At 40.3% G+C, this 27,120-nt stretch overlaps 1 protein-coding gene across 4 annotated transcripts in view; it reads right to left on the reverse strand.

Annotated features, from left to right (window-relative positions):
- Window positions 1–859: 859 nt before the first annotated feature.
- cdc42bpb (CDC42 binding protein kinase beta (DMPK-like)) overlaps window positions 860–27,120 on the reverse strand; it is a 198,209-nt gene continuing 171,948 nt past the window's right edge. For all 4 annotated transcript variants that reach the window (XM_073039719.1, XM_073039718.1, XM_073039717.1 and 1 more), the window contains 12 exons: window positions 26,147–26,286; window positions 20,480–20,561; window positions 19,525–19,741; window positions 19,355–19,417; window positions 18,490–19,086; window positions 12,150–12,247; window positions 11,963–12,047; window positions 10,150–10,270; window positions 9,922–10,039; window positions 5,049–5,157; window positions 2,482–2,543; window positions 860–2,349 (listed from right to left, as the gene is read on the reverse strand). In XM_073039719.1, the coding sequence (XP_072895820.1) occupies window positions 2,221–2,349; window positions 2,482–2,543; window positions 5,049–5,157; window positions 9,922–10,039; window positions 10,150–10,270; window positions 11,963–12,047; window positions 12,150–12,247; window positions 18,490–19,086; window positions 19,355–19,417; window positions 19,525–19,741; window positions 20,480–20,561; window positions 26,147–26,286 (1,821 nt within the window). In that variant the 3' untranslated portion in view covers window positions 860–2,220. The remainder of the gene's footprint in view (window positions 2,350–2,481; window positions 2,544–5,048; window positions 5,158–9,921; window positions 10,040–10,149; window positions 10,271–11,962; window positions 12,048–12,149; window positions 12,248–18,489; window positions 19,087–19,354; window positions 19,418–19,524; window positions 19,742–20,479; window positions 20,562–26,146; window positions 26,287–27,120) is intronic.

The raw sequence follows: 27,120 nt of genomic DNA on the forward strand, positions 1-27,120 counted from the left end.
AGATAAATTGGAGAGAAGATTATTATCCTTGAATAGATTGGAGTGGGATTAAACAGCTTGTGCCTCCCACATGAATCCAGGAGTGATGCACACAGCTTGTAGGAGAAAGAAGCCTGTTAGTGGCTATAGGTTATTGCACATCCTTCAATGATGAGGTGTAGGGGCAGCAACATTTCTATTTTAAGTACCAGCCATTCTTTCAATACCAAAAACAAATGCTGGAAGAAATAGCAGCATCTGTGCGTTAATAGTTTGCGTCTGGAACACTTCCTTAGAACTAAGGGAAAATGGAGGGGGCTGAGCTTGGTGAAGGAGAAAAGACCAAATGGAAATGCATTAAGACAGATCAGTCGATAAGGAGCACATCCAGTATGGAGAAAGCAGCAGAGAAGAGCCTGAGAATTGAAGTGGCAGCAAACGCAGATCAGCCCTGAAGGCTGAGCAGTGGTGCTCTGAAAGGTGATCATCTAATCTGCATTTCTCCAGTGTGGAGGAAGTCAAATTGTGATCACTGACTGCAGTAGAAGTAGTTAAATTAAATACTGCTTCATCTGGAATGATTGTTTTGATCCATGGATTGTTGGAAGGGAAGAGGTAAAAGGACAACTGTATAGGTCCTCAGGCCGAAGTGCTGTGAGAAGGGGATGGAAGAGCAGACCAGGGCATCAGCGAGACAGTCCCTGTAAAACCCAAAGTGGGTAGGAGATGATGTGACGTGGTGGGATTGTACTGAACATTCCTTCCTTCGTAGTCACCTTATTATCCTTCACAATTTCCAACATGATTCCACCAAAGTCACATCTTCCCTTCTCCCTCACCAACCCCCACACCAGTTATTTGTTCACAGGCCAGTAAGCAGTTTGGTACCTTCCTTTTATGCTTTATTGACAGTTCAATTTTCAGTACTTTATCAAAGCACAATTCCATAATTACAAAGAGTGGTTAGCTGATTTTAAGACTACCCACTTTCACAAATTAACAAAATAAATCAAACTGTTTCACCAGTAGTGTTAGGCTCCACAGTGAGCCCTTTTAAGAAAATGAGAAATAACTAGTTTGATTAGTGGCTTAATGTGGCACATCACAATTATTATCCACTCGGACAGGAATCTGGTCGACTAAAACATGCAATCTCTTTACAGTGACTTTGAGTAGGGAAATCATACTGCATCTGTATGAACAGTAAATTGTCAAATACAGCACAGAAGGCACACAGGTGTGATGATAAAACAGATATACTGGCTGTAGTATACAAGCCTTTAATGCAATTTGGACAAAATTTTGAGTATTAATGTTTATCATACACTGAACATGAGTTATATACACTGACATACGCACACTAACTCCAGTCAGCAGGTGCATATCAAAATGTACAAGACAACCATGAAGTTTGTTTTTACAATAATATAACAATACAACACTTTTGTAGGAATGTATATTCATGCAATGACTCTCGGAAATGGATCAAATTAATGTGGCTTCCTTATATCCCAGAGACCACTAATTCTTCAAACATCTATACTACCTCAATCAGCAAAAGAACAATCACACTTTTTTAATGTCTTTTACAATAATTGTATATTTTAAGATGCAGCAGGTCCATGTCTGGCATTTCCCAACATTAATGTTTCTGCATTGGGCACATAATTTATAGACAGATGTGGCCTTTCACTACAATGCTAGCACAAAGATAATACATCTACTTTAAAAACAGTAATACAAAATGCAACTAAAATTCTTATTCACAGTATTATTTACTGGTGTCATGTATACCCTGAAGAAAACTTTTTTCTTTTATATTTATAAACTAAAATGCACAAATAAGGACAATTTTTTAACCATTTACCAACTATTAGAAATTTGGAAGGAATGTGTGATGTAAAAGAATGTGTAAGCCTCACAATCCCAAATTTATTTGGCTGTTAAAGTTTGCAATTTATCAACACTACACAAAACCATAATCACCAACGCATATGAATGATACAGTCATTTTAACAGGCTGACAGTCAAAATAAGCTGGAATTGTTCATAAAGGAGCATGAATACATAATTTAATGTGCAATCAGCAAGAATTAAAAGAAGAAATTATTCTTCATTCTTGGCACTTTTTTGTAGCAATTCAACAAAAAAAATCATGTTTCTAGATTCAATAAAAATGGAAAATCCTATTGGTTTGTGGCTTATATGATAACCAAGATAAAGTGTTACTTAAGTCTATCATCATGCATCACAGGTAGAGTGGTCCAAACCATCCAGTGTAACTTGGTTCCTGTGAGGAGAGTTTGGGCTCGGTGGACTACTTGGATTTGAGCTGTTTGAAGGTGTTGAATGTCTTGTTGAATCAGAGTCCTGAAGAGAAATAAAAGGTATGCACATCAATTTATGTTGCACTTATCGTCAAGAAAGCATAATGAAAAACTGAAGTATTTTAATTAATAAGGTAGGTGAACTGCAATTGGGCAATTACATGCAAATACTTACTTCTCTCTCAAAATCTTGGTCAGGATCAGAAATATTACGTGATGTCATAACAGCCTCCCCACCTAAGTATAAGAAATAAGTACATCAAAAGAAAGTACCTTGATATTTAATGAGTACCATAACTATTTATAGATACCATATAAAGTTCAGGCCTGATAATCAGGAAGCCGTGAAGAATATCCAAAGTAATGTAATAAAAGACGACCAGCTCTGGAATCAACTTCCAATTGTTGCTGAAATGGTATCTTGAACTAGCAGAAAATTATATGATTTGATCTATTCGGAGATCAAAAAATATTAATTCAAACTAAAGTCAATGAATTCTGAGCAAAAGACAAGGGTGTCTATCAGTAACTGACTAAAAGAAAGCAAAGGATCATCCATGTGAAAGGGACTGCTCTTGACACCAGTGGGAATCACACCAAAGAGGAGAGTCATACCTTGCACAAAATATGACAACTGTAGTTAGTGGAAGTCAATTATCTCTGCTCCAGGAAATCATTTCAGGCATTTGCATCTTTCATTGCTGCATCAATGACCCTCCTTCCATTAGTTCAGAAAAGGCCCACTGATGATTGCACATCCAGTTACTCAGCAAATGGAGAAGTATCTGTCTAGCTGACATGTGTACATGCAGGGGCTAATAAGTGGGAGTAACACAAACTTAAATGTCAGGTCTTGCACCTCCAATGAGGAAGAATCTCACTATCCTGGATATTTAATACTTTTACCATCACAGAGTGTCCAATCATCAATATCCTGGATGAAATCACTGACCAGAAAATCAACTGAAACCATCCCACCCTTGGCCTGTTACCAGAACAGGAAAAGGTTGGGAGCCCAAAGGATCTCCAAGGCATCTACATGGCCCATAAGGGAATGCCTTCCACTTGCCTGGATGAGTGCAGCTAGAGTAATATCGAAGCAATTCAACCCTATCAGAACAAATCACCATCCCTTCCACCAAAAACGCAAAGTGAAATTATATGCACTGCAGTTATCGAGAGTACTCCAATACACCTCGTAAACTATCAAATTCTACCATTAACAAAGGCAAAGGAGGTACATAGAAACATCATTCGTAGACTCCCATCCAAAATGTGCATCATGCTGACTTGAAAATACATCACATTCCATCGATGCCCAAGTTCTAGATTCTGGAACCAACAGCACTTTCACTCCAGCAGTTCAAGATAGACAGCTGAACTTGTTAAGATGCCCTCAGCAAAAAACAAATGATTAAAAAAATGCAGATGCAGGTCTGACATCTTGTAGAAATTCTACATATTCCCTCTCTTGGGATCCAGCATCAACCTGATTTTTCCCAATCTGCCTGCATATTGAAATTTCCACGACTATTGTTACATTGCCCTTTTTTATATACCTTTTGTAATTCGTATCTCACATCCTGGCTACTTTTGGAGGCCTGTTTATAACTCCCATCAGGGTCTTTTTACTCTTGCAGTTTCTTAACTCTACCCACAAGATTTTTCCTTCTTCCGATCCTATGTCACCTCTTTCTAAGGATTTGATTTTATTGTTTTACCAACAGAGCCGCCCCACCCTCTTTGCCTACCTGTCTGTCCTTTTGATACAATGTGTACCTTTGGATGTTAAGCTCCCAACTGCGAGCATCTTTCAGCCATGACTCAGTGATGCCCACAATGTTATTCCTGCCAATCTCTAACTGCTCTACAAGATCTTCTACCTCTTTCCATATACCATGTGCTTTCAGATATAACACATTCAGTCCTGTATTCATCACCCATTTCAATTTTGCCCCCATTTTACACTTAGTTCACCCCACTGACTGCAATTTTGCCCTATCATTTGCTTGCCCTTCTTCACAGACACACGATGCACTGCATCTACTTACATACCAACTGCTCCATCCTCAGCCCTATCACTATGGTTCCCACCTCCATGCCAAATTAGATCCAAAATACTCAGTTTTTCTTTCCACAGATGCTATCTGGCCCAATGAGTCTTTCAAGCTTTGCTGTTTTTAAACTTGAAAATATTTGATCAAAATAGATGCTATCTCCAGCAGCAATACTGCAACAATGGAATGTTCTAGAAAATTTGCTATTTCCACTAGCTTCAAATTCAGTCTCGCTACTTAATAGGTCTCTTGCGTATGTGGAGCTGAGACTTTTGAATACTGAGTACTATAGCTGACAAACAAGAAGCTTTTCTATAATAGTTGCTTAATATAAAAATAACTTGTGCATAAAAATATCAAAAGGAAATTCCACAGATTTTTTTCTTCTAAATTTTAATGAATAATCTTTTCTATGCACATTTTTCACACTTATACCAAGGAGAAACAAACGATTTTTATGAAGAAAAAGTTATTCTGCTTCAATTTGCCATTTAAAAATAACCAGTATTATATTAATATTAGGCTTTCTTCTCCAGCTGTCCTTAACAGTAGCAAACATTGCTGCACTTGATATGATCTAGAATATTTTTTTAAATAAATTGTTTATATTTCTCAGTCCTGTGGTTATCGACACTCAATAACAAGTCAAGGTACTTAATACGTATGATTAATGAAATATTATTACCTGAAACTGTACGTGTAATATGCTGTTTGCTACGGTGCTGCCTTGGAAGATTGGAATGTGAAACACGCTTTTCTTTTATCTGTTCATCCTGTGATACTGGTGACACACTCTGCAGCAACAAGTGAAATATTAAATTAAATTTGATTTTCCTTCTGGAGAAGAGCTCAATACCTCACTAAACACTGTGTGTTATATTTAATGTTGCTTTGAAGGAAAAGCCAGATGGAAGATATTACAGCATTCCCAGCAGGAGGAAGAGGGACAGGAAGAGGACAAGTGCAGAGTGCAATCATGTGACAAACGTGCTCAAAGTTGGCTGGAAGAGATACAAGGACATGGTGTTGAGGATGAATGGGAAGGAAACTCATTCTGTGCTAAATCAACAAAAGGAAACAGACTATTTAAGGAAATATTTTTTTAAAAAGCTATTCAGTAATTCCTGCAATTAGAACATGGATTTAAATATTACTAACTGAAATCAGAAGATACAAAAACAAATACAATTTTTATTGTACTTGTTTTGGAGTGATTAACATTTGAAACCAATAGTAAGAGCTTGCTTCATATATAATTTTTGAAATTCAAAGACTTGTTTCTCCACAAAACACCAGAATGCTATTTCAATACTGCAAATAATTTAAAAGGTGTTAAATTTAAACCGTATCAGAATCTTCACTGGATATTTTAGTATAATTCTTGCCTTTTATACAAATTCGTAACTGACATTTGTCCCTCTATCCAACAGCTCTCAGTACTATGCTAGAATGTTAGATTTTTGAGGTTAATTGGGCCATCGGTTAATCAGAGCAGCCACTTATTTGGGACAACTCTTAAAGAACAAAAATAAATTGAGAAAATAGCCAGGATTATCTTTCACGAGGAAATCTGCAGATGCTGGAAATTCAAGCAACACACACAAAATGCTGGTGGAACACAGCAGGCCAGGCAGCATCTATAGGGAGAAGCGCTGTCGACGTTTCAGGCCAAGACCCTTCGTCAGGACTAACTGAAAGGAAAGATAGTAAGAAATTTGAAAGTAGGAGGGGAGGGGACAATGCAAAATGATGGGAGAAGACCGGAGGGGGTGGGGTGAAGCTGAGAGCTAGAGAAGGGAAAGGATCATGGGACAGGAGGCCTAGGGAGAAAGAAAGGGGGAGGGGAGCACCAGAGGGTGATGGAGAACAGGCAGAATGATGGGCAGAGAGAGAAAGAAAAAGGGGATGGGGAAAAAAAACTAAATATATCAGGGATGGGGTAAGAAGGGGAGAAGGGGCATTAACAGAAGTTAGAGAAGTCAATGTTCATGCCATCAGGTTGGAGGCTACCCAGCCGGTATATAAGGTGCAAACATGAGGAAATCTGCAGATGCTGGAAATTTAAACAACACACACAAAATGCTGGTGGAACACAGCAGGCCAGGCAGCATCTATAAGGAGAAGCACTGTCGTCGTTTCGGGCTGAGACCTTTCGTCAGGACAGTGTTTCTCCTTATAGATGCTGCCTGGCCTGCTGTGTTCCACCAGCATTTTGTGTGTGCGGTATATAAGGTGTTGTTCCTCCAACCTGAGTGTGGCTTCACCTTGACAGTAGAGGAGGCCATGGATAGACATATCAGAATGGGAATGGGACGTGGAATTAAAGTGTGTGGCCACTGGGAGATCCTGCTTTCTCTGGCGGTCAGAGCGTAGGTGTTCAGCGAAATGGTCTCCCAGTCTGCGTCAGGTCTCACCAATATATAAAAGGCCACACCGGGAGCACTGGACGCAGTATACCACACCAGTCGACTCACAGGTGAAGTGTCGCCTCACCTGGAAGGACTGTCTGGGGCCCTGAATGGTGGTGACGGAGGAAGTGTAAGGGCAGGTGTAGCACTTGTTCCGCTTGCAAGGATAAGTGCCAGGAGGGAGATCGGTGGGGAGGGATGGGGGGGATGAATGGACAAGGGAGTCGCGTAGGGAGCGATCCCTGCGGAAAGCAATAAGAGGGGGGTGGGAAAGATGTGCTGGGTAGTGGGATCCCGTTGGAGGTGGCGAAAGTTACGGATAATTATATGTTGGATCCGGAGGCTGGTGGGGTGGTAGGTGAGGACAAGGGGGACCCTATCCCGAGTGGGGTAGTGGGTGGATGGGGTGAGGGCAGATGTGCGGGAAATGGGAGAGATGCGTTTGAGAGCAGAGTTGATGGTGGAAGAAGGGAAGCCCCTTTGTTTAAAAAAGGAAGACATCTCCTTCGTCCTGGAATGAAAAGCCTCATCCTGAGAGCAGATGCGGTGGAGACAAAGGAATTATGAGAAGGGGATAGCATTTTTGTAAGAAACAGGGTGGGAAGAGGAATAGTCCAGGTAGCTGTGAGAGTCTGTAAGCTTATAGTAGATATAAGGCCTTCTCCAGAGATGGAGACAGAAGGATCAAGAAAGGGGAGGGAGGTGTCAGAAATAGACCAGGTAAATTAGAGGGCAGGGTAAAAGTTGGAGGCAAAGTTAATGAAGTTAACGAGCTCAGCATGCATGCAGGAGGCAATGCTAATGCAGTCGTTGATGTCGCGAAGGAAAAGAGGGGGACAGATACCCGTATAGACTTGGAACATGGACTGTTCCACAAAGCCAACAAAAAGGCAGGCATAACTGGGACCCATGAGGGTGCCCATGGCTACACCTTTGGTTTGGAGGAAGTGGGAGGAGCCAAAGGAGAAATTATTGACAGTAAGAACTAATTCTGCTAGACGGAGGAGAGTGGTGGTAGAGGGGAATTGGTTAGGTCTGGAATCCAAAAAGAAGCGGAGAGGTTTGAGACCTTCCTGGTGGGGGATGGAGGTATATAGGGACTGGACGTCCATGGTGAAAATAAGGCGGTGAGGGCCAGGGAACTGAAAATCATTGAAAAACTAAAAAGCGTGAGAAGTGTCACGAACATAGGTGGGAAGGGATTGAACTGGGTCAAGGTATGCAGAAATGAGTTCAGTGGGGCAGGAGCAAGCTGAGACAATGGGTCTACCTGGACAGGCAGGTTTGTGGATCTTGGGTAGGAGGTAGAAACGGGAAGTGCGGGGTGTGGGAACTATGAGGTTGGTGGCAGTGGATGGAAGATCTCCAGAGCTGATAAGGTTGGTGATGGTATAGGAGACAGTGGCCTGGTGCTCTTTAGTGGGGTCATGATCAAGAGGTAAATAAGAGCAAGTATCAGAGAGTTGTCGCTGTGCCTCGGCCAGGTAGAGGTCAGTACACCAGACTACAACAGCTCCCCCCTTATCAGTGGGTTTTATAGTGAGGTTGGGATTGGTGCGGAGGGAGCGGAGAGCAGAGCATTCGGAAGGAGTGAGGTTGGAATTGGAACACGGTGTGGTGAAGTTGAGATGGTTGATGTCCCGTCGGCAGTTAGCAATAAAGAGATCCAGAGCAGGCAGAAGACCAGAGCAGGGTGTCCATGAAGAGCAGGAGGGTTGAAGACGGGAGAAGGGGTCATCGGTGAGGGTAGGAGAGTCCTTGCCAAAAAAGTAAGCTCGGAGATGGAGCCGGCGGAAGAAGAGTTCAGAGTCATGGCGTATGCAGAACTCGCTGAGGTGTGGGTGAAGGGGAACAAAGGTGAGGCCCTTACTGAGAACAGAGCGCTCTGCCTCAGAGAGTTGAAGGTAGGAGGGAATGGTAAAGACCCGGCGCGAATGAGAGATGGGATCAGAGGGGGGAGGGAGGCTGGTGGTGTCGGTGAAGAGGGGAGGGTTGGGGTGAGAGGAAGATGGAGCCTCTGAGGGCCCAGAAGCTGACGATGGGATCTGAGGGAGAGGGGATTGCAGAGTGGTGGTGGGGGAAGGGCAGATGGGAGTCACAATCGCAGCATTTGAAGACCCGGCCTGGAGTTCAAGGCTGGAGGCGTAATCGCTTTGAAGCTGTCCAAGGTCGTTGGAACACGCGTTGATGGTGCTGGAGTCCGGGTTGTGAATATGCCCTGGGTTGCCGGTGCAGCCGAGATCGACGGCCGGGGTCAATCCATGGTCGTTGGATTATCTTTGTTTACTTGGGACACTATGCCGCTTAATTAGGACAGGACACTGTTGCCAAACAGTTTCGAACTAGCATCAGTCACGTGCATGTCGTTTGGCTGTTGGACACTACTCTGTGTTTACAGTGAACAGATTTTAAATAGTGACTCTTGCCCGTGTTTGTGTTCAAAAAGTAGTGATTTTTGTCATTGATAGTTGTCGAGTTAATAAGCAGTAAAATAATTCAGGACTGCTTTGCTCACTGTGATTTCAAGCAAACAAGCTTGGAAATGCCAGAAATGGCTAGGAATTGAAATGAAATGGTTTCACTACTTCCAAGTTAGAACTACAAAGAATTTGAGGGTATTGACAATCATCTTGAATGTTACAATAAAAATGAAGATTTGGAGAATGCAATCGTCAAAAGCATTGTATGAAGGCAGTCCATTATCTGCACTAGGAATTTGTGCTGATTTTGTCCATTTACAGAACACCATGCAGTTAAATTTCTCTGTTGATAAGTATTAGGAACTAGTACAGTTTTATAGAACCGTAGTAGTTTTGGTAGTGTTCTGATTTTGTTATGTATTTCATTTAAATTCATTACTTGTTACTCAGTTAAATGGTAGTTTGTCTTTTTTTTATACCTTTTTAAACATTTCCATAAAACTTCGGTTATTGGAGCAACCCCTTAATTGGGCCAAAATGTACTAGTCCCGACGTGTCTCAATTAACTGGAATCCACTGTACTTAATATTGTAAAACTTTTAACACATTGTTTTAATTTTATTTGTAGGATTTATTTTAACATCGCAGAATGCAATCTTCAGATTACTCAAGTGGTAATCAACATTTCACAAGAAAACTATTGCTGGCCATAATTATTTTTTATATTTACCAGTGGAAGATCCATAAGTACTTGCATGCCATCTCCTGGTCCCATGTGAGCCACATGGTTGAAGTTGGTTGGATTTGATATCAGTTTTGACCGCATCTCAGGATCTCTCAGCATCTCACTGTTAAAAAATATGCATAAATATAAGAAAATCACATGTTGAAATTGGTCACAAAATGGCTCAGTAACAGAAAACTACACAGGTTATAAAGCCACTTGAGAACATCCTACCGCCTCTGTTGTAACCGTTCCTCTTCTGGTATCCTGAAAGCAAATCTCTTTTTGCTGCGTGTCCTGAGCATCTGCTTTTTGCTGTTGTCTGATGTGTCTGGCACATTCAAGCTGTCTCCATCTGTAATAATGCCCACCATAAACCCAATCAATTGTCTGACAATTAAGACACAGGGCCTCCATAACTTTGGTTTAATAATATTGAAGGGCTTAAGTGAATTATTCAAAGTTTCACCAAGTGTGCTTGCAGGACTATACACTAATCCTACAAAAGTTATACAGTATTTTTAAAAGTGAGGAATTGTGTGCAATGTACAATCTATGAGAGAAAAAATGCATCAACTTCTAGTATAAGAGAATTGAGAAGCCTTTTAAATAAAATAAGTACCTGGTAACTAATTGATTTAAAGTAGCAAATAATGGAACAAATCTAATGGTAGGATGGCAGTTCCATGTGAACTAGTAGCACACAGGCCTGCAAGCACACCGGATTTGGAACTGTGGTTCATGCACTAAAACGTGGCAGTTCTACACCTGCCTACTGATTCTAGGGAGTAAATCTGATAGTAGATTTGCTGCGATTCTTCAACAGCTTTGACATGGTGCAGCATCCACAGCTTATTTATTTCAATGGAAATTTTTAAATGGTCTTTTATGGCAGGGGTTACCTTTTTATGCCATGGAGCCTTACCATTTTCTGAGGGGTCTGTGGACCCCAGATTGGAAACCCCTGTTTTATGGTAAATTTAAAAAAAAACACAAAAGAATGTTTGTTACATTAAATTATGTGTTATTTCTAGCAATTGGATTCATACATTTCACTATTCTTTAGTAAGTGATAGCAGACAGGAGCTAAACAGCATATGATAAAAGCAGGCCATGGTGAATTTACCAAATCATTTTGGATGTTGTTAATAAGTGCACCCCAGGCTTTTTAGTTTCACTTCTTACTATACACTTGCGTTTTTTATTATATAACATTTTCCCTACCATGCAGTAAGTTTTCAGTCTTTATAAGCCAGCAACTCAACAGTAGCATTTGCAGGATGTACAACTCCTATAATAATTATTAATTTGCTAAATTATTTTTAAATACTTTTGAATCTCAGGACATTCAATTGCATTCCAAAATCTTTGCTGCTTAGACAGTCAGCTCAATAGTAGCTGTAGCAGAAATGACACAGGTAGCCTTCCAGATCATTTCAAGTATTCTGGCAAGCTATAAATTATCCTTCCTTCATTTGGTATTTTCTTGTGTAATTTTCTCTCAAGGATGAGCAGTCAGAGTAATAGCTCTATTATTTTTACTTACTGTTCCAGAAATAATGACCAGAACTCCACAATCATCAGTATAAAATGAAATCAAGTCTGAAGACTTTTTGCAATACAAACTTAATGTAGCACATAGAGATGTTTTACCTTGTTTTCCATAAGAGACTGTTCACCCTTTAACAAAATAATTACTGAAAAATGTATCATAGTGTTATTACACACAATGTTGTGCTCGTTGTAGAGTTCCTGGATTTAGACTTGCAAAATGCAAATCAGATTGTGAGAAATTTTAAATAAACAAAAAAGCGTAAATACTGCATAACCCTGGGAAAAGTTGTTGTTGTCCCTGATCAAATCTCTTACTTTCTGGATGCTACTGCTTCTTAACAGTGAAGGCACATAATGATCTAAATGGGTAAAGCACAATTTTGTTCAGGATAAAATGGCAAGGATTCCACAAGATTGATTTGAAACAATTCTCCAAAACGTATGGAAAAACATTACAATTTCAATATGGCTATATGAAATTAATAAAACTAACCTGAAAAATTATTCTTGAAATATATTAACCTTGGAGGTTCTGCGTTGAGCTGATTTAGTGTGCCATCACTACTTAATGGTCGGATCTAGTTACAATAATAAAATAAAACTTGTTAATGCAAAATAGAAGCAGAATAATGTCACTAAGAACAGATCTTTGTATTAGGAACTGCAACCACCTACAATACCTTTCTAAGAGGAATTGTTTGGACCCATTCCATGGTGTTCACATCAAAAACATCCACACCATACTCACTGTAGATTGTTAGATATGAAGTAGCATAACCTGGTATAGGCAAAAAAGCATATAATCAGTCAAATTGAGTGAAGGGTGTATCTCCATATGTCCAAAATTGGCTTAACCCATGTGTGAGAATTTCAGGCACAGATTATAACCATTGTAAATGTAAATTCAATAAATCTTCACATAGGTTTAAAAGATATTACAACAGGTTAATGTCTCATCTGAAAGATGACACCCCAAATAAAATTGCATACCTTTTGTACTGCATTAAAATTTCTGGAGTGATACGTGAACACAGCCTCCTAATTCAGAGTTAGGGGTACAACCAACAAAATCACAGTTGACAATCAAACAATACAATAGAGAAACTAAAATTATTGGATTGAGACTAAGTTGTGAATAGAACGAAGAGATTGTAAAAGGACATAGATAAGTTAAGTGGGCAAATAGAGCTGTAATTATCCTTTTTTTCCAATCTTTTTATTGATTTTAAAAAAAGTGTGTATACAAACAGGAGGAGAATATCTCTGGTATATATGTCGACAGCAGCACATACAGAAGGTAAAATAAACAATATCAGAATCACACATAGTGTTGATCTACAAAGTATGAATTTGATATAGAATGTATAATTCTCTTATCAATTTATGAAGAAAGGAAGGACTATTAGAAATTTTTATATAAAAGAAAAGAGAAAAAAACGTAATTATCCTTTTTAGCAAAGTAAATAGAAGCAACACATGAATCGAGCAGGTGGCAGGGATTCAGATTTCTGGATCGTTGGGACCTCTTTTGGGGCAGGCGTGACCTGTACAAAAAGGAAGGGTTACACTTGAATCCAAGGGTGACCAATATCCTGGCAGAGAGGTTTGCTAAGGCTATTGGGGAGAGTTTAAACTAGAATGACTGGGGGCTGGGAACCGAACTGAAGAGATGGAGGAAGGGCAGTTGGCTCACAAATAAAAAAAGCTTGTAGGCAATGTGAGAGAGAGGATAGGCAGGTGATAGAGAAGGGATGTGCTCAGTCTGATGGTTTGAGATGTGTCTATTTTAATGCAAGAAGCATCATGAACGAAGCAGATGAGCTTAGAGCATGGATCAGTACTTGGAGCTATGATGTTGTGGCTATTACAGAGACTTGGATGTCTCAGGGGCAGGAATGGCTGCTGAGTGTGCTAGGCTTTAGATGTTTCAGAAAAGACAGGGAGAGAGGCAAAAGAGGTGCGGGCATGGCACTGCTGATCAGAGATAGTGTCACGGCTGCAGAAAAAGAGGAAGCCATGGAGGGATGGTCTAATAAGTCTCGGTGGGTGGAAGTTAGAAATAGGAAGGGGTCAATAACTCCACTGGGTGTTTTTTTTATAGACCACCCGATAGTAACAGGGTCATCGAGGAGCAGACAGGAAGACAGATTCTGGAAAGGAGCAATAATAACAGGGTTATTGTGGTGAGAGATTTTAATTTCCCCAATACTGACTGGCATCTTCCTGGAGCAAGGGGTTCAGATGGGGTGGAGTTTGTTAGGTGTGTTCAGGAAGGTTTCTTGACACAATGTGTAGATAAGCCTATAAGAGGAGAGGCTGTACTTGATCTGGTATTGGGAAATTAACCTGGTTAGGTGTCAGATATCTCAGTGGGAGAGCATTTTGGAGATAATGATCATAATTCTACCTCCTTTACCATAACACTGGAGAGGGAAAGGAACAGACAAGTTAGGAAGTGTTTTATTGGAGTAAGGGGGAATATGAAGCTATCAGGCAGGAACCTGGAAGCATAAATTGGGAACATATGTTCCCAAATGTATGGCAGAAATGTGGCAAATGTCCAGGGGATATTTGCGTGATGTTCTCCAATGAGACAGGGAAAGGATGGTAGGGTACAGAAACTGTGGCGTACAAAGGCAGTTGAAAATCTAGTCAAGGAGAAAAGAAAAGCTTACGAAAGGTTTGAAAAACTAGGTAATGATAGAGATCTAGAAAATTATAAGGCTAGCAGGATGGAGCTTAAGAATGAAATTAGGAGAGCCAGAGGGGACATGAGAAGGTGTTGGCGAGCAGGATTAAGGAAAACTTTACTTTACTTACTTTACTGTCACCAAACAATTGATACTAGAGCGTACAATCATCACAGCGATATTTGTTTCTGCACTTCGCGCTCCCAAAACCCAAGGCATTCTACAAGTATGCAAAGAGCAAGAGGATAAGATGGGAAAGAATAGGACCAATCAAGTGTGACAGTGGAGAAGTGTGTATGGAATCGGAGGAGATAGTGGAGATGCTTAATGAATACTTTGCCTCAGTATTCACTATGGAAAAGGATCTTGGCAATTGTAGGGATGACTTACAGTGGACTGAAAAGCTTGAGCATATAGACATTAAGAAAGAGGATGTGCTGGAGCTTTTGGAAAGCATTAAGTTGGACAAGTCACTGGGACCAGATGAGATATACACCAGGCTACTGTGGGAGGAGAGGGAGGAGATTGCTGGTCCTCTGGCAATGATTTTTGTCTCATCAATGGGGATGGGAATGGTTCCAGAGGATTGGAGGGTTGCAGATGTTGTTCCTTTATTCAAGAAAGGGAGTAGAGACAGCCCAGGAAATTATAGACCAGTGACTCATATTTCAGTGGTTTTAAGTTGATGGAGAAGATCCTGAGAGGCAGGATTTATGAACATTTGGAGAGGCTTAATATGATTAGGAATAGTCAGCAAGGCTTTGTCAAAGGCAGGTCGTGCCTTACAAGCCTGACTGAATTTTTTGAGGATGTGACTAAACACATTGATGGAAGGTAGAGCAGTAGATGTAGTGTACATGTATTTCAGCAAGGCATTTGATCAAATACCCCCATGGAAGGTTTATTGAGAAAGTAAGGAGGCATGGGATCCAAGGGGACATTGCTTTGTGGATCCAGAATTGGCTTGCCCACAGAAGGCAAAGAGTGGTTGTAGATGGGTCATACGCTGCATGGAGGTCGGTGACCAGTGGGGTACCTCAAGGATCTGTTCTGGGACCCCTTCTCTTCATGATTTTTATAAATGACCTGTACGAGGAAATGGAGGGATGGGTTAGTAAATTTGCTGATGACACAAAGGTTGAAGGTGTTGTGGATAGTGTGGAGGGCTGTCACAGGTTACAACGGGACATTGATAGGATGCAAAACTGGACTGAGAAGTGGCAGATGGAGTTCAACCCAGATAACTGTGAGCTAGTTCATTTTGGTAGGTCAAATATGATGGCAGAATATAGTATTAATGGTAAGACTCTTGGCAGTGTGGAGGATCAGAGGGATCTTGGGGTCTGAGCCCATAGGACACTGAAAGCTACTGCGCAGGTTGACTGTGTGGTTAAGAAGGCATATGCTGTATTGGCTTTCATCAATCGTGGGATTGAGTTTAGGAGCTGAGAGGTAATGTTGTAGCTATATAGGACCCTGGTCAGACCCCACTTGGAGTACTGCGCTCAGTTCTGGTCACCTCACTACAGGAAAGATGTGGAAACCATAGAAAAGGTGCAGAGGAGATTTGCAAGGATATTGCCTGGATTGGGGAGCATGCCCTATGAGAATTGGTTGAGTTAACTTGGCCTTTTCTCCTTGGAGGATGAGAGGTGACCTGACAGAGGTGTATAAGATGACGAGAGGCATTGACCGTGTGGATAGTCAGGCTTTTTCCCAGGGCTGAAAGGGTTAACACGAGAGAGCACAGTTTTAAGGTGATGTCAGGGGTAAGTTTTTTTTTTTACACAGAGGGTGGTGAGTGGATTTGATAGGGTCTTTCCTGGATAGGTACATGGAGCTTAGCAAAATAGAAGGCTATGACTAACCCTAGGTAATTTCTAAAGTAAGTACATGTTCGGCACAGCATCGTGTGCCAAAGGGCTGGCATGCAGACAGAACGATTGAAGAAAGCTTTAAGAATTTTTCCACTTATTTCTAGAGGATGACTGTTCCTGATTTGCTATTTCAGTTATATGGGGCCTCAATGAGATCACATCTGCATCACTGTTCATATTATTTGTCCCCTTATTTAAAGGAAGATGGTTATGCCTTGGAGGCATTTCAGAGGTTACCAGAGAAATACCTTAAAAGGACTGGTTGTCATTTGAGAAAAGTTTAGAGAGAACAGGCTTGAATTCAGTTATGTCTAGAAAAGTGAGGAGACAAATGAAACATACAAGACTCTGAGATATCTTGACAGATGAAACTAAGAACAATAGCTTATAAGAAGCCACCTCTCTGAGGCAGATATAATGCAACTTCTTCTCATTTTGTAATTATTTTCCTTCTGCTGCTGTCAAATAGATAATGCACTCAGCACTGTTGGCTGAATATAGTCTTCGGCATTACACTGCCATCAGTAGATGACTACAATGCCTTGGAGCTCGTATTCCATGAGCTGTTTTATTGTCCAAGGCTAGATGCTCCTGATTTTGCTGTTTAGCATGGACATTGTTCCATTTGCAGCTTCAGCACAGTAGCACCTCATTTATGGTTATAGACTAATGGAATACATTTCTGCTGCTGATCATGATCATCAGTACCTCTCCATTTAGGAACTTCCAGTTCAATCCTGTCTGTCCCAACTAACACAATAGGATGGGTGATGAGATGAGTGTGAAATCAGGATTTTAATCCACAATTGTATGATGGTAACTTTGACAAAAACTGTTATGGAATAATAGATAAGAGGAAAAGCTGGGGAATCAAACAACATCCTAGATGTTGAGATGTAAAGATGTCTAGATGTAAAGAGTTGAGCTACAGAAACAGTTCTTGACCCAAGACGTTGACTGTTTATTCCCCTCCAATAGATGCCGCCTGACCTGCTGACCAGCATTTTGTGCATGTTACACAATATTTTTAGCATCTGCTATAACATTACCATTGCTGTCTTGGGGGAACCCACTGACCAGAATCTCAAATGCAACCACCTATAAGACTTGGTCAAGGGTTCAGTTGTTTATAACAAATGGAGGCATTTCCTGACATCCCAAAGATACACCACCATCAAAAAGGCACATTAGCAATGGATGAGTGCAGCTCCAGCAACATCACACTATCCAGGATAGAGAAATGTACTTGAATAATGTCCCAACCACCATGCCATTAATTCCCACCACCACCAACACTCCATAGCTATAAGTGCATGCTAACCACAAAATGCTCTCCAGTTATTATTCTAGATTACTCCAATGTCAGCACCTCACAAAATGCATCCTCTAATAACACAACGGCAACAGGTGCTGTGCACCATCCTGACTACAGACAAGTTTCACTTCTTCACCACTGATGTCTAAATGCCAGAACTCCCTCTCACAAGCTCTCTGAAAGCACCTGCATGAGGAGTGCAATCGGTCAACAGTCTTACTCATTACCACCTTCTGTAGGGCAATCAGAGATAGGCAATAAAATCTAGATTCGCCAGCAATGCCAAGACTCTGAAAGATGAACAGCCCTAAAATAAAATACACCTGGAAGAGACTGGCCAGTTTATCTGCTGCATTGATTCATCCCACTGCCTGCTGCAAACCCAGCCTGACAATTGTATCCTCGGATGTGTGATTAGCTCAGTCAGTGGACTCAGTCAGGCAACACATACTGGTGGATGTTGAAAACCAACCAAGAATATATTCTGTTCCTATTGCTACTTTCAGTGTTTCTTCCAAGCGCTGATGCATCAGCTGAGGGAGGATAAGTGGAAATCAGGGCATTTTCCACACTGAGTCCATTAGACTTCATGGAGTCTGGAGTAAATGTTGAAGGTTCCTAAGGATACTCTCCCACCACAAAGAGTAGATCCAAACACAGGAGAAGTTACTCTTTAGAGGTTTCTATTCAAAAGTAGTATTTAGAAAATATAATCAGTTTAATGAAAGATCTTTCATTGTCTGATTAGGCAATGTTATTGTATGTGTTTCTGTTTTACAGAGTTAGTCACCAAATCAAGCCTATAACTGGTTTTCTGTTACAATATTATTCAGCCTGTCCATCTTGGTCCATTCAGAAAATAAAGCCTGAGAATACTCTACATATTTGTATTTTTAAAAACCTTGTTAAAAAAATTAAAGTGTAGAATACACAGTCTTCTTGAAGCCCAAATTATTTAATATTAATTCAATTCCATGGATAATTATTAGATTTCTTACATAAGAAACTGCTTTGGGAAAACCTAGAGTTAGGCTTCCTATAGATGACAATTTTATACTAAAGTAAGAAAGAATATGACTAAATAGAAAATTCCCAAAAAGAAACCCTGAAAGGAACCAGCATGAAAATCTATACATACCACAGGCAATGGGAACTGCAGGCCACATTAATTCTTGCATGCGTGATCTTCTGCCTTGCAAATCTACATATACCCCAATGTGGCTGAAGCAGAGCAAATACTCCTTGCTGCTAATCTGCACAGCACATAGAGCATCAAAAGATTGTTGAGACAGAAATGCAAGTGATGTGTCCACTGGATTTACAAGGTTAATGGAAGGTCCATCTCCCTGGACATTAAGCAGCGAAAATCCAGAAGGGTAGCCAATGCACAACCTTTCGTCAAATACTGCCATCCATTGCACGTAGCCTGGGGCCTGAATCTCATTGAATTTCTTATAATAAGGCTTAGTTCGGCTAGTTTCATAGCACAAGATCTGTCGTTTCACTGCCACAAACAGACAGCTCACAACACTCTGCCGCAAAGATCCAGTAACCATTGTCTGACAGCCTTTTGTTTCAGGAAGTTTAACATCAAAGGTGGTCTCAGGTCCATCAAAAGCAGCCCATGGATAAAAATGAACATGTTTGTTTCGGCCACAAATAAGGACAATTAGATTTTCTTTGGGAATAAGTTCAATCTGGTGGACCTTCTTACAGTCAGCTGCACGTATTATCACTGCAATCAGAGAAAAATAATTTTATACAGTGTAAGATTTCCTGCTATCAAAATTCATAATAATGCAATTAAGGTACATTTTAATCATTTGCTAACTCTTTAAACCTTTCTGAATTTAGTAAAATGTTTAGAAAAGTTAATTTCTATTATTTGTTTCAATGTGTTACAATACACATTTTTGAAACTGGCAACATTGCTCAGTTACAATTACTGAATTAATGTTGATAGTCTAAAATTAAAGTAGCAAATCCATTATTTAGTAGCTTACTATCTCGTGTTAGCTCTACTGCATAAAGTCCTTCCTCTGTGCCTAGAGCTATACGCTCACGATCTAGGAGGGAAAAAAGAAATTCAGTTTGATTGTGCAAAAAGAAACTCTAAAGCTTAGTGTTAGAAATTGTACTGATAATTCAGTAAAAAATATGCCAATTAACTTACCTATAACAGCAGCAGATAAGCTTGTTTTAATAAAAGGCAGTGTACTATCATATGCTTCTTGTGGAGTATATACAACTCTATTTCTAAGTTTATTTTTTTGTAGGATATTCTGCAGCCCTTCCAAGATTCCAACCCATTTCCTCTTCTCATTTTCACTTTCTGTTAGAATAAGCAATGAACAAGTCCTTGGTGGCGAGGAGAGGAGCATTGTGGTCACCTATTGAACAAATTGGAGTGATATTCATCAATAAATTGCATTTAAAAGTAATCAATCTTTCTTCCTGTGAACAACATTTGTTTTGATTTTTCCACAAGAACCAAATATTGCCAACCATGTTATTAATTTAAAAAAGTATCTCTGTCTTTCACTACGTGGTGTAATGCAGGATTGTGCCACAGAATTGCAAAACAAAATCACTAAGTTCAGTAGCAGTACTTCTAAAGGAACCTCCTACTCTGGGTCTGGATAACTGGAAGGGTCCAATATACTACAACACAGTGTCTATGAATGAATGGTACAAAATAGTTCTCTCTTCCACAATATCCTGCCTTTGCAGAGTAAGTGAGATGGGGAGAGGAATGGGTCTGAGAAAGAATAATGTGAGGTGTGAAAGAAAGGATCCACTGAAGTTGAAGGTAAAGAACTAATCACATTGGAGGGCCAAGGTATGGAACAGGGAAGTGTGGAAAAAGCTAACGTGGACAGAGGCCGATGAAATATATGAATCAGTAATGGAAATCAATGGGTTGAGATGCTGTGTGGATGATGGGAAGAAGCTTCCTGACAAAGAATAATTTTATTCCAATTGAATTTCATACAGAGTCTGTCATTCCTGAATGGTATGAAAACAAAATATGGATTAAGGGCTTTCAAGCATAACTGAAACTCTCATTTCATGTACTTCTATATGCCAGGACAAATCACAAGATTTTATTTTGAGCGATTAATGCTAACCTTGAAAATGCAAGGAATATCCTTTCTGGTGGCATGAATTACATCGGATGCAAATACTGAACTCACAGAAAAAGCTTCATCTCTGCAAATTAAAGTTTTACAACATTAATCACATATCATATATCCCAATGATATCATCACAATATAAAAACATGAGAGAATTCTATATTTTTCTAGAAAATATATGCACTCTCAATATGAATTTACCAATCTTCTACAAATAAATATGGTGCCTAACATTTCCCTTGTATGTTAAGTCATTTATGGGTCATTTGACATTGTGAATAGATGTAAAAAAAAGGGTGGATGAAGTATGTTTTGTTACAAGTTTATGGATAATCACTGGAAGTTATACAACCTTATTTATTTATAAAATACTTTCCAAGACAAATGTAAGTAAAATTACTTCTGACTCAATAAATGATTTTGAGGTCATCCCTAGTTACCCTACTGCAAATTGGTGTTTCTAATAATATTCCACTAAGACTAAGAATTTGGGTAGAGAATGCACTGGGTAAAGCAACATGCATAGCATTTGGCATAACAATGTGATATAAATGGAATTGAGGGAGTTTATACTTAGATGCTTAGTTTAATTTGAATTCCACACATTAGGCATCTCCCTCCATCGCTGCCACTGCACTTGCTTTGCAGATCCCAACAATGTGCAGCATAAAAGAAATGTTCTTCCACTCACCAACATTCTATGATGATCAGTAATTGACCCCACTGCCAAAGGAAGCAGTTTTTCTCTTCCTTCATCGCCTACACGATTTTCTGATTTTAAAAGATTATTTCAGATCCACTTACAACCTATTTCATTCCAAAAACAACCTTAGAATTCTAGGAAATCCACATACCTGAAGTCCCTCATCCTTGGAGTCATTTTAATAAATCTCTCCTGCACTCTCCATAGATAAAAATTACATCCTTCTTGGAATATGGAGCAAGACACCCAGAACTGGACACAATACTCCAAGTTGTGATTGAACCAATGTTTTATAAAAGGTTAATTGTGACTAATTTGCTTTTGTACTCTATGCCTATTTTTTTTATAAAGCCCAGTGTGTTGTGTGTTTTAACCACATTCTCAACAAGCCCTGCCATTGTCAACAAACTACGCACATATATCCAAGATCCCTCTCTTTATTTATTCCTCTTGGGTATTGTTTCCTCTGGTTTATATTGCCCTTTCTCATTCTTCATGTCACACTCAACAGTGCTCACTATCAAATTTCATCTAACACCAAATCATTCATTCCGCCAGCCTATAGATTTGAAACTCTTTAAAGCTTATTATTATCCTCCTCACAATTCACTATATCTCCAAGCTTCATTTGAAATCTGGCCACTTACAGTCAAATCATAGCAATCTGTTTGACAGCATCCCCACCCATTCACTCACGCCACCTCCAACACACAACAGTTTGAATCTACAAGATGCACTGCAGCAGCTCACCAAACTCCTTTAACAGCACCTTTCACACCCATAGCCTCTACCAGCTAGAAGGACAAGGGCAGCAAAGGTATGCAATACCACCACTTGGACACACATCATCCCCAGTTATAAATATACCATTCCTTCACTACCACTGGATTAAAATCCTGGAACTCCTGTCCTTAAAGCAATATAAGTAACCCACACCTCAAGAATTGTAGTAGGTCAAAAGAGCAGCTCACCACCACCTTCAAGGACATTTAGGGATGGGCAATGAACGTAGACTCAACCTACAAACTCTACATCCCCTGAATGAATTAAAAATATCCCAGTCATTAAGTAAACTGGTAATCCTAGTACCAATATCTGGGGAACTCTTGCACACTTCCCTCAGTTGATAAAATCTTTTCCTACGAAGGGAATAGTGAAAAGTTCTTTTTCAGATCAGAATCATGTCTAGTGTTCATTAAAAAGTCAGTACCATGACTACTACTTTTAAAATATATTTACCAACTACTTAGTCCATTTATACTATATTAGCTTAAGTTCCCTTCCTGATCCTTGTAGCTTTCAAATACACTTTAGTTATGCATTTTTCTCTCTTGAATCATTCTGCACTTGATTACTATTGATTTTGTTGCTAATTACTGTTTCGACAAGGCAATCCATCACCATGATTAAACTGAACCACTTGCAGTTACTGAGTTTATTCCTGGTCCTTATGTGAATGAGTTTATCATTTGCAATCTTCCACTCAGACATTATTTTTGAATCTATACATTTGAACAATTATAGCCGGACACCTGCAATTTCCTCCCCTGAGCAATCTAGGATGCATCTCATCTGGACCAGCTGACATAAAGTAACTACAGACCAGTCAGTTTAATCCTTGTGGTGGAATTGTGGCTGCAATTTCAGTTGATTGTGAAGTCCACTAGGTTGTATCAGATATTGCTGAAGGTCTTCCAGTCACAGTTGACAAAATCAGAGCAGAAATGGCTGCAGATCCTCTTCTTCAGCACATCTCCAGATTCCTTAATAGATGGCCAGTCAAGGTTGAGGAAGACGTTGTACCCTTCTACTGACATCATACATCGCTCTCAACTGTGGACTCCTGCCTCATACTTGAAAGCAGAATTGAGATTGCACAAACACTTTGACCAAAAGTACTGAAACAATTCCATGGTCACCTGGGCATCATTCGAATGAAAGCCCCGACAAGATTCTTTGTGTACTGACCGGGCACACAGAAAGCTATCACATCCAAGTGCAAGCAGCATTCTCAGTGCTCTGTGGCAGCAAAGAATCCAAATAGAGCCGATCCACAACCAGGACCTCAGGCTACCAGATCTTGGAGTCAAGCACATGTTGTCTTCGCTGGCTCAATCAGTGGGTGTACCTACCTTGTCCTGGTTGATACCTATTCCAATAGCTAGAAGTATTATCTATGAAGTCAATAATGACAGAGACTACCATTCAACAGATGCTACAGATCTTGAGCTGCCTTAGGATGCCAGAAATGCTAACTTCTGACAACTACACTCAATTCAGTTCATAGTTTGCTGCATTCTCGCCAAGACAGTGGAAATATCCACATCAGTTCAACTCAAAGGCCAAGTAGAGAGGTTTGTGGATACCTTCAAATGGTCACTTCTGAAATACAGAGGGGAAGGAACATCGTCCAAGGCTCTCAACACATTACTGGTGCCATTTCAAATTACACTGCAGCCAGGCCTCATGGGGAAGTCTTCAGCTGAAGCGATTTTGGGAAGAAAACTGCGCACAGTATTGGACACAATATTGACAGTGTCCAATATCCAAGACAGCAGATGGTCAGGTGCACAAAGGCAGGGACACAGATCTTGGTCAACAGGTGAAATTATTCAAGCCCAGAACTGCAGGGTGGGCCAGACAAAATCACAATGATCCCTGTGTAACAGATTGCCAAACGGATGGAGAGAGTGCTCTATGATGTAACCATGGACAGACATCGCTGGCGATGCCACATCAACCAGTTGCGGCCACGGCTCCCAAAGGCATGTTTGTTGGGCAGATCATCAAACACAAAGCTGAACCTTCATTTCCTCCTGGAAGGGTTTTATTTACCCTGACTGAACTAACCACCTGCACCAGCACAGCCGCAAGCAACATCACGACAAGAAAGTGACAGCTTTTTTCAAATCATGCAAGCAATTAAAGCGAACAGCATTCCGAACCAAAACTGAGTCCTCGGATCTAAACCCAGAGCAGCCCCGGAGTAGGCCTAAAGCCTGGCATATCAGTTCATGTTAGCGGGCATGGAGCACAGCTGATGCAGCAGTCTTTATAGCCTTAGCGCATGGAGAGAGGAGTGACCATCATGAAGAACGAGCGACATCAGCTCTTGCTCTGGATCCTGATACCCTGTCGTTTGTATACCTCTTTCAAATCTTTCCTCATTCTTCTATGCTTTCGGGAATAAAGTCATAACCTATTAACCTTTCCCTATAACTCAGGTCCTCAAGTTCTGGTGATATCCTTGTAAACTGTCTCTGCACTCTTTCAATTTTATTGATATATTTCTTGTAGGAACACAATACTCCAAAATAGACCTCACCAATGTCTTATACTACTTTTAACATCCCAACTCCTTACTCACTACCTTGATTTATGAAGACTGATATGCCAAAAGCCTTCTTTACGGCTGTAATTACCCATGACACCACTTTCAATTAATTATGAACCTGTATTCCCAGATCCCTCTGTCCCACTGCACTCTTCAGTGCTCTACTCCTCACTGTGCAAGACCTATCATGGTTGGTCCTTCCAAATGCAACAACTCACACTTAACTGCATTAAATTCCACCTGCAATATTTCAGCCCATTTTTCCTGCTGGTCCAGATCCCGCTGCAAGTTTTGATAGTCTTCCTTGCTGTCCACTACACCATCAACCTTGGTGTCATCCATAAATTTGCAGTCCTGAGATCACAACCCTGCAGGTCCTGTCCTTTAACTTAGCACCTAACTCTCTGAATTCACTTTCCAGGACCTTGTCACTCTTCCTACCCATGTCATTGGTACCAGTATGGTCCATGATTTCTGACCATTCACCCTCCTACTTAAAACTGCTGGACTCTATCCAAAATGTCCCTGACTTTGGCACCCAGGAGACAACATACCATCTGGGAATCTCATTCTTCTTCACATCTCCTGTCGGTTCTCCTAACCAATAAATCCCCCATCACTACAGCTCGCCTCTTCTCCCCACTTCCTTTCTGAGCCACAGACCTGACTGAGGTGACTTTCTTCTGCTGGGTAATCACTCATGCCAACAGTATAAAAATATGGTCTATCTGGTCATGAGCAAAACAGCCACAGGGCTACCCTGCACTATCCCTTTTCCCCCTCTTGATGGTCACCCAGTTATCTGTGTCCTGCACCAGGGGTGTAACTACTTCCCTGTATGTCCTGTCCATCAACCCCTCAGCCTTCTAAATGATTTGGAGTTCATCCAGTTCCAGCTCCAATTCCTTAACATATTCTGAAAGAAACTATACTGGATACACTTCTTTCGGGTGTAGTTGGCAGGGACATTGGAGGTCTCCCTGCTTTCCTTCATACAGCAAGAGGAACATTCCACTACCCTGCCTGGCACCCCACTGCTCTTAACTGTGCAATAAGAAAGCAAGAAAAATTAAATGAAAATAAAATCTACCTACAGTCTCTTCTCCTCGCCAAAGCCCTGAACTACCAACACTGGCCCACTTACATAATGGCCACTCCGCTTAACTTCTTTTTATTGGACCTTGCCAAGTGCCTAATTATGCACACTCTCCTTGAGAACTGCAGTGCGCAGAATGTCTTTTTGAAATCTCTCTTCCATTATGCAATCCAATGCCTCCTTGGGAACTGTGGTGCGCAAAATTCATCTCGTGTGAATATCAGTAACCAATTCAATCAATGAGGATTTTAACTGTCAGTCCACGCAAGTCATATTAACATCCCAAGTATGAAGAAATGATTTAAGTACTGCTTAGTGATGTCGAACTCAAGAGAATATTGCTAAGGATCTAAATTTTATAATATTTAGGACTCATGAAGAAATAGCCGCAAGTATTGATTTTCCCCCCCTTTTATGAGCACATAAATAAATCAAAGGAAATAAACACTGATATCCTCTAGTCTGAAAGAGGAAGTATCAATAATCCACACTGACAAATTATTACTTTTTCTAGCTATGAAAACTTACCTCAAATCTAGCACCTGGCTAGCAACAACTCCGGGCTGTGTGGATCTGCCTTCAGCTACATCATAGAGAAAAAGCTTACAATCACAAACAACTGCATATGCGCGTTGCCATCCTTTCTTCACTCCAGTCGGCTTAGGAACCTTAAGTACCAACAAAGGAAGCAAATTAAAGTTGTAATGTTTCTGGTCAACATGATATTTCAGTTAGAATCTCTGCACAAATTCCTTTAAACATTGATATACTCAATTGTCTTCTCTAAAACCTTTACACTATCTTTATACCTTTTTCCTCAACTATTTAGATTCAGACAACACAAAGTACACTGCAGTTGCTGTGGTCAAATCAAGACGTATAAAAAAGCTGGATGAACTCAGCAGGTCGGGCAACATCCGTTGAAAGAAGCAGTCAACGTTTCGGGTCAAGACAAAGGGTCTCCACCCAAAATGTTGACTGCTTCTTTCAACGGATGCTGCCCGACCTGCTGAGTTCATCCAGTTTTTTTGTACGTCTAGATTCAGACAACTATTGCTTTTTATTTTAATCTTTGCAGTTTCAAAAGTAATTATGTGTTGTTATCCTAAAGAATGAAATCTACCCAAAAAAAAAACTTGGTACACTGTTTAAGGCGGCACAATGTTGATCTGAAAGCTATTTGAACGCTATGGCACAGTTAGCCACCTATTGCAATTGATACTCCAGTTGATATCAAGCCGATTGCCTCCTTGTGTTTCCGTTTTACTTATGTTATAGACAAACAACATTGTAAATGTTCAATATTGAGAACATCTGAACAGGAATTTTCAAAGAGACATCTTGGTCTGTCAGTCTACAAACTCCCATTCTTTCACACTAGTGCTAATACAACCAAAGTGATTTAGATTAGATTATCATATATATCAGTCTGCAATGAAATCCCTTGCTTGCATCAAATCACAGAGTAAACAGAATACATGGTCAGAACAAATACAGTGACA

This window comes from Hemitrygon akajei, chromosome 3 (assembly GCF_048418815.1).
Source record: "Hemitrygon akajei chromosome 3, sHemAka1.3, whole genome shotgun sequence".
Taxonomy (NCBI): Eukaryota; Metazoa; Chordata; class Chondrichthyes; order Myliobatiformes; family Dasyatidae; genus Hemitrygon; species Hemitrygon akajei.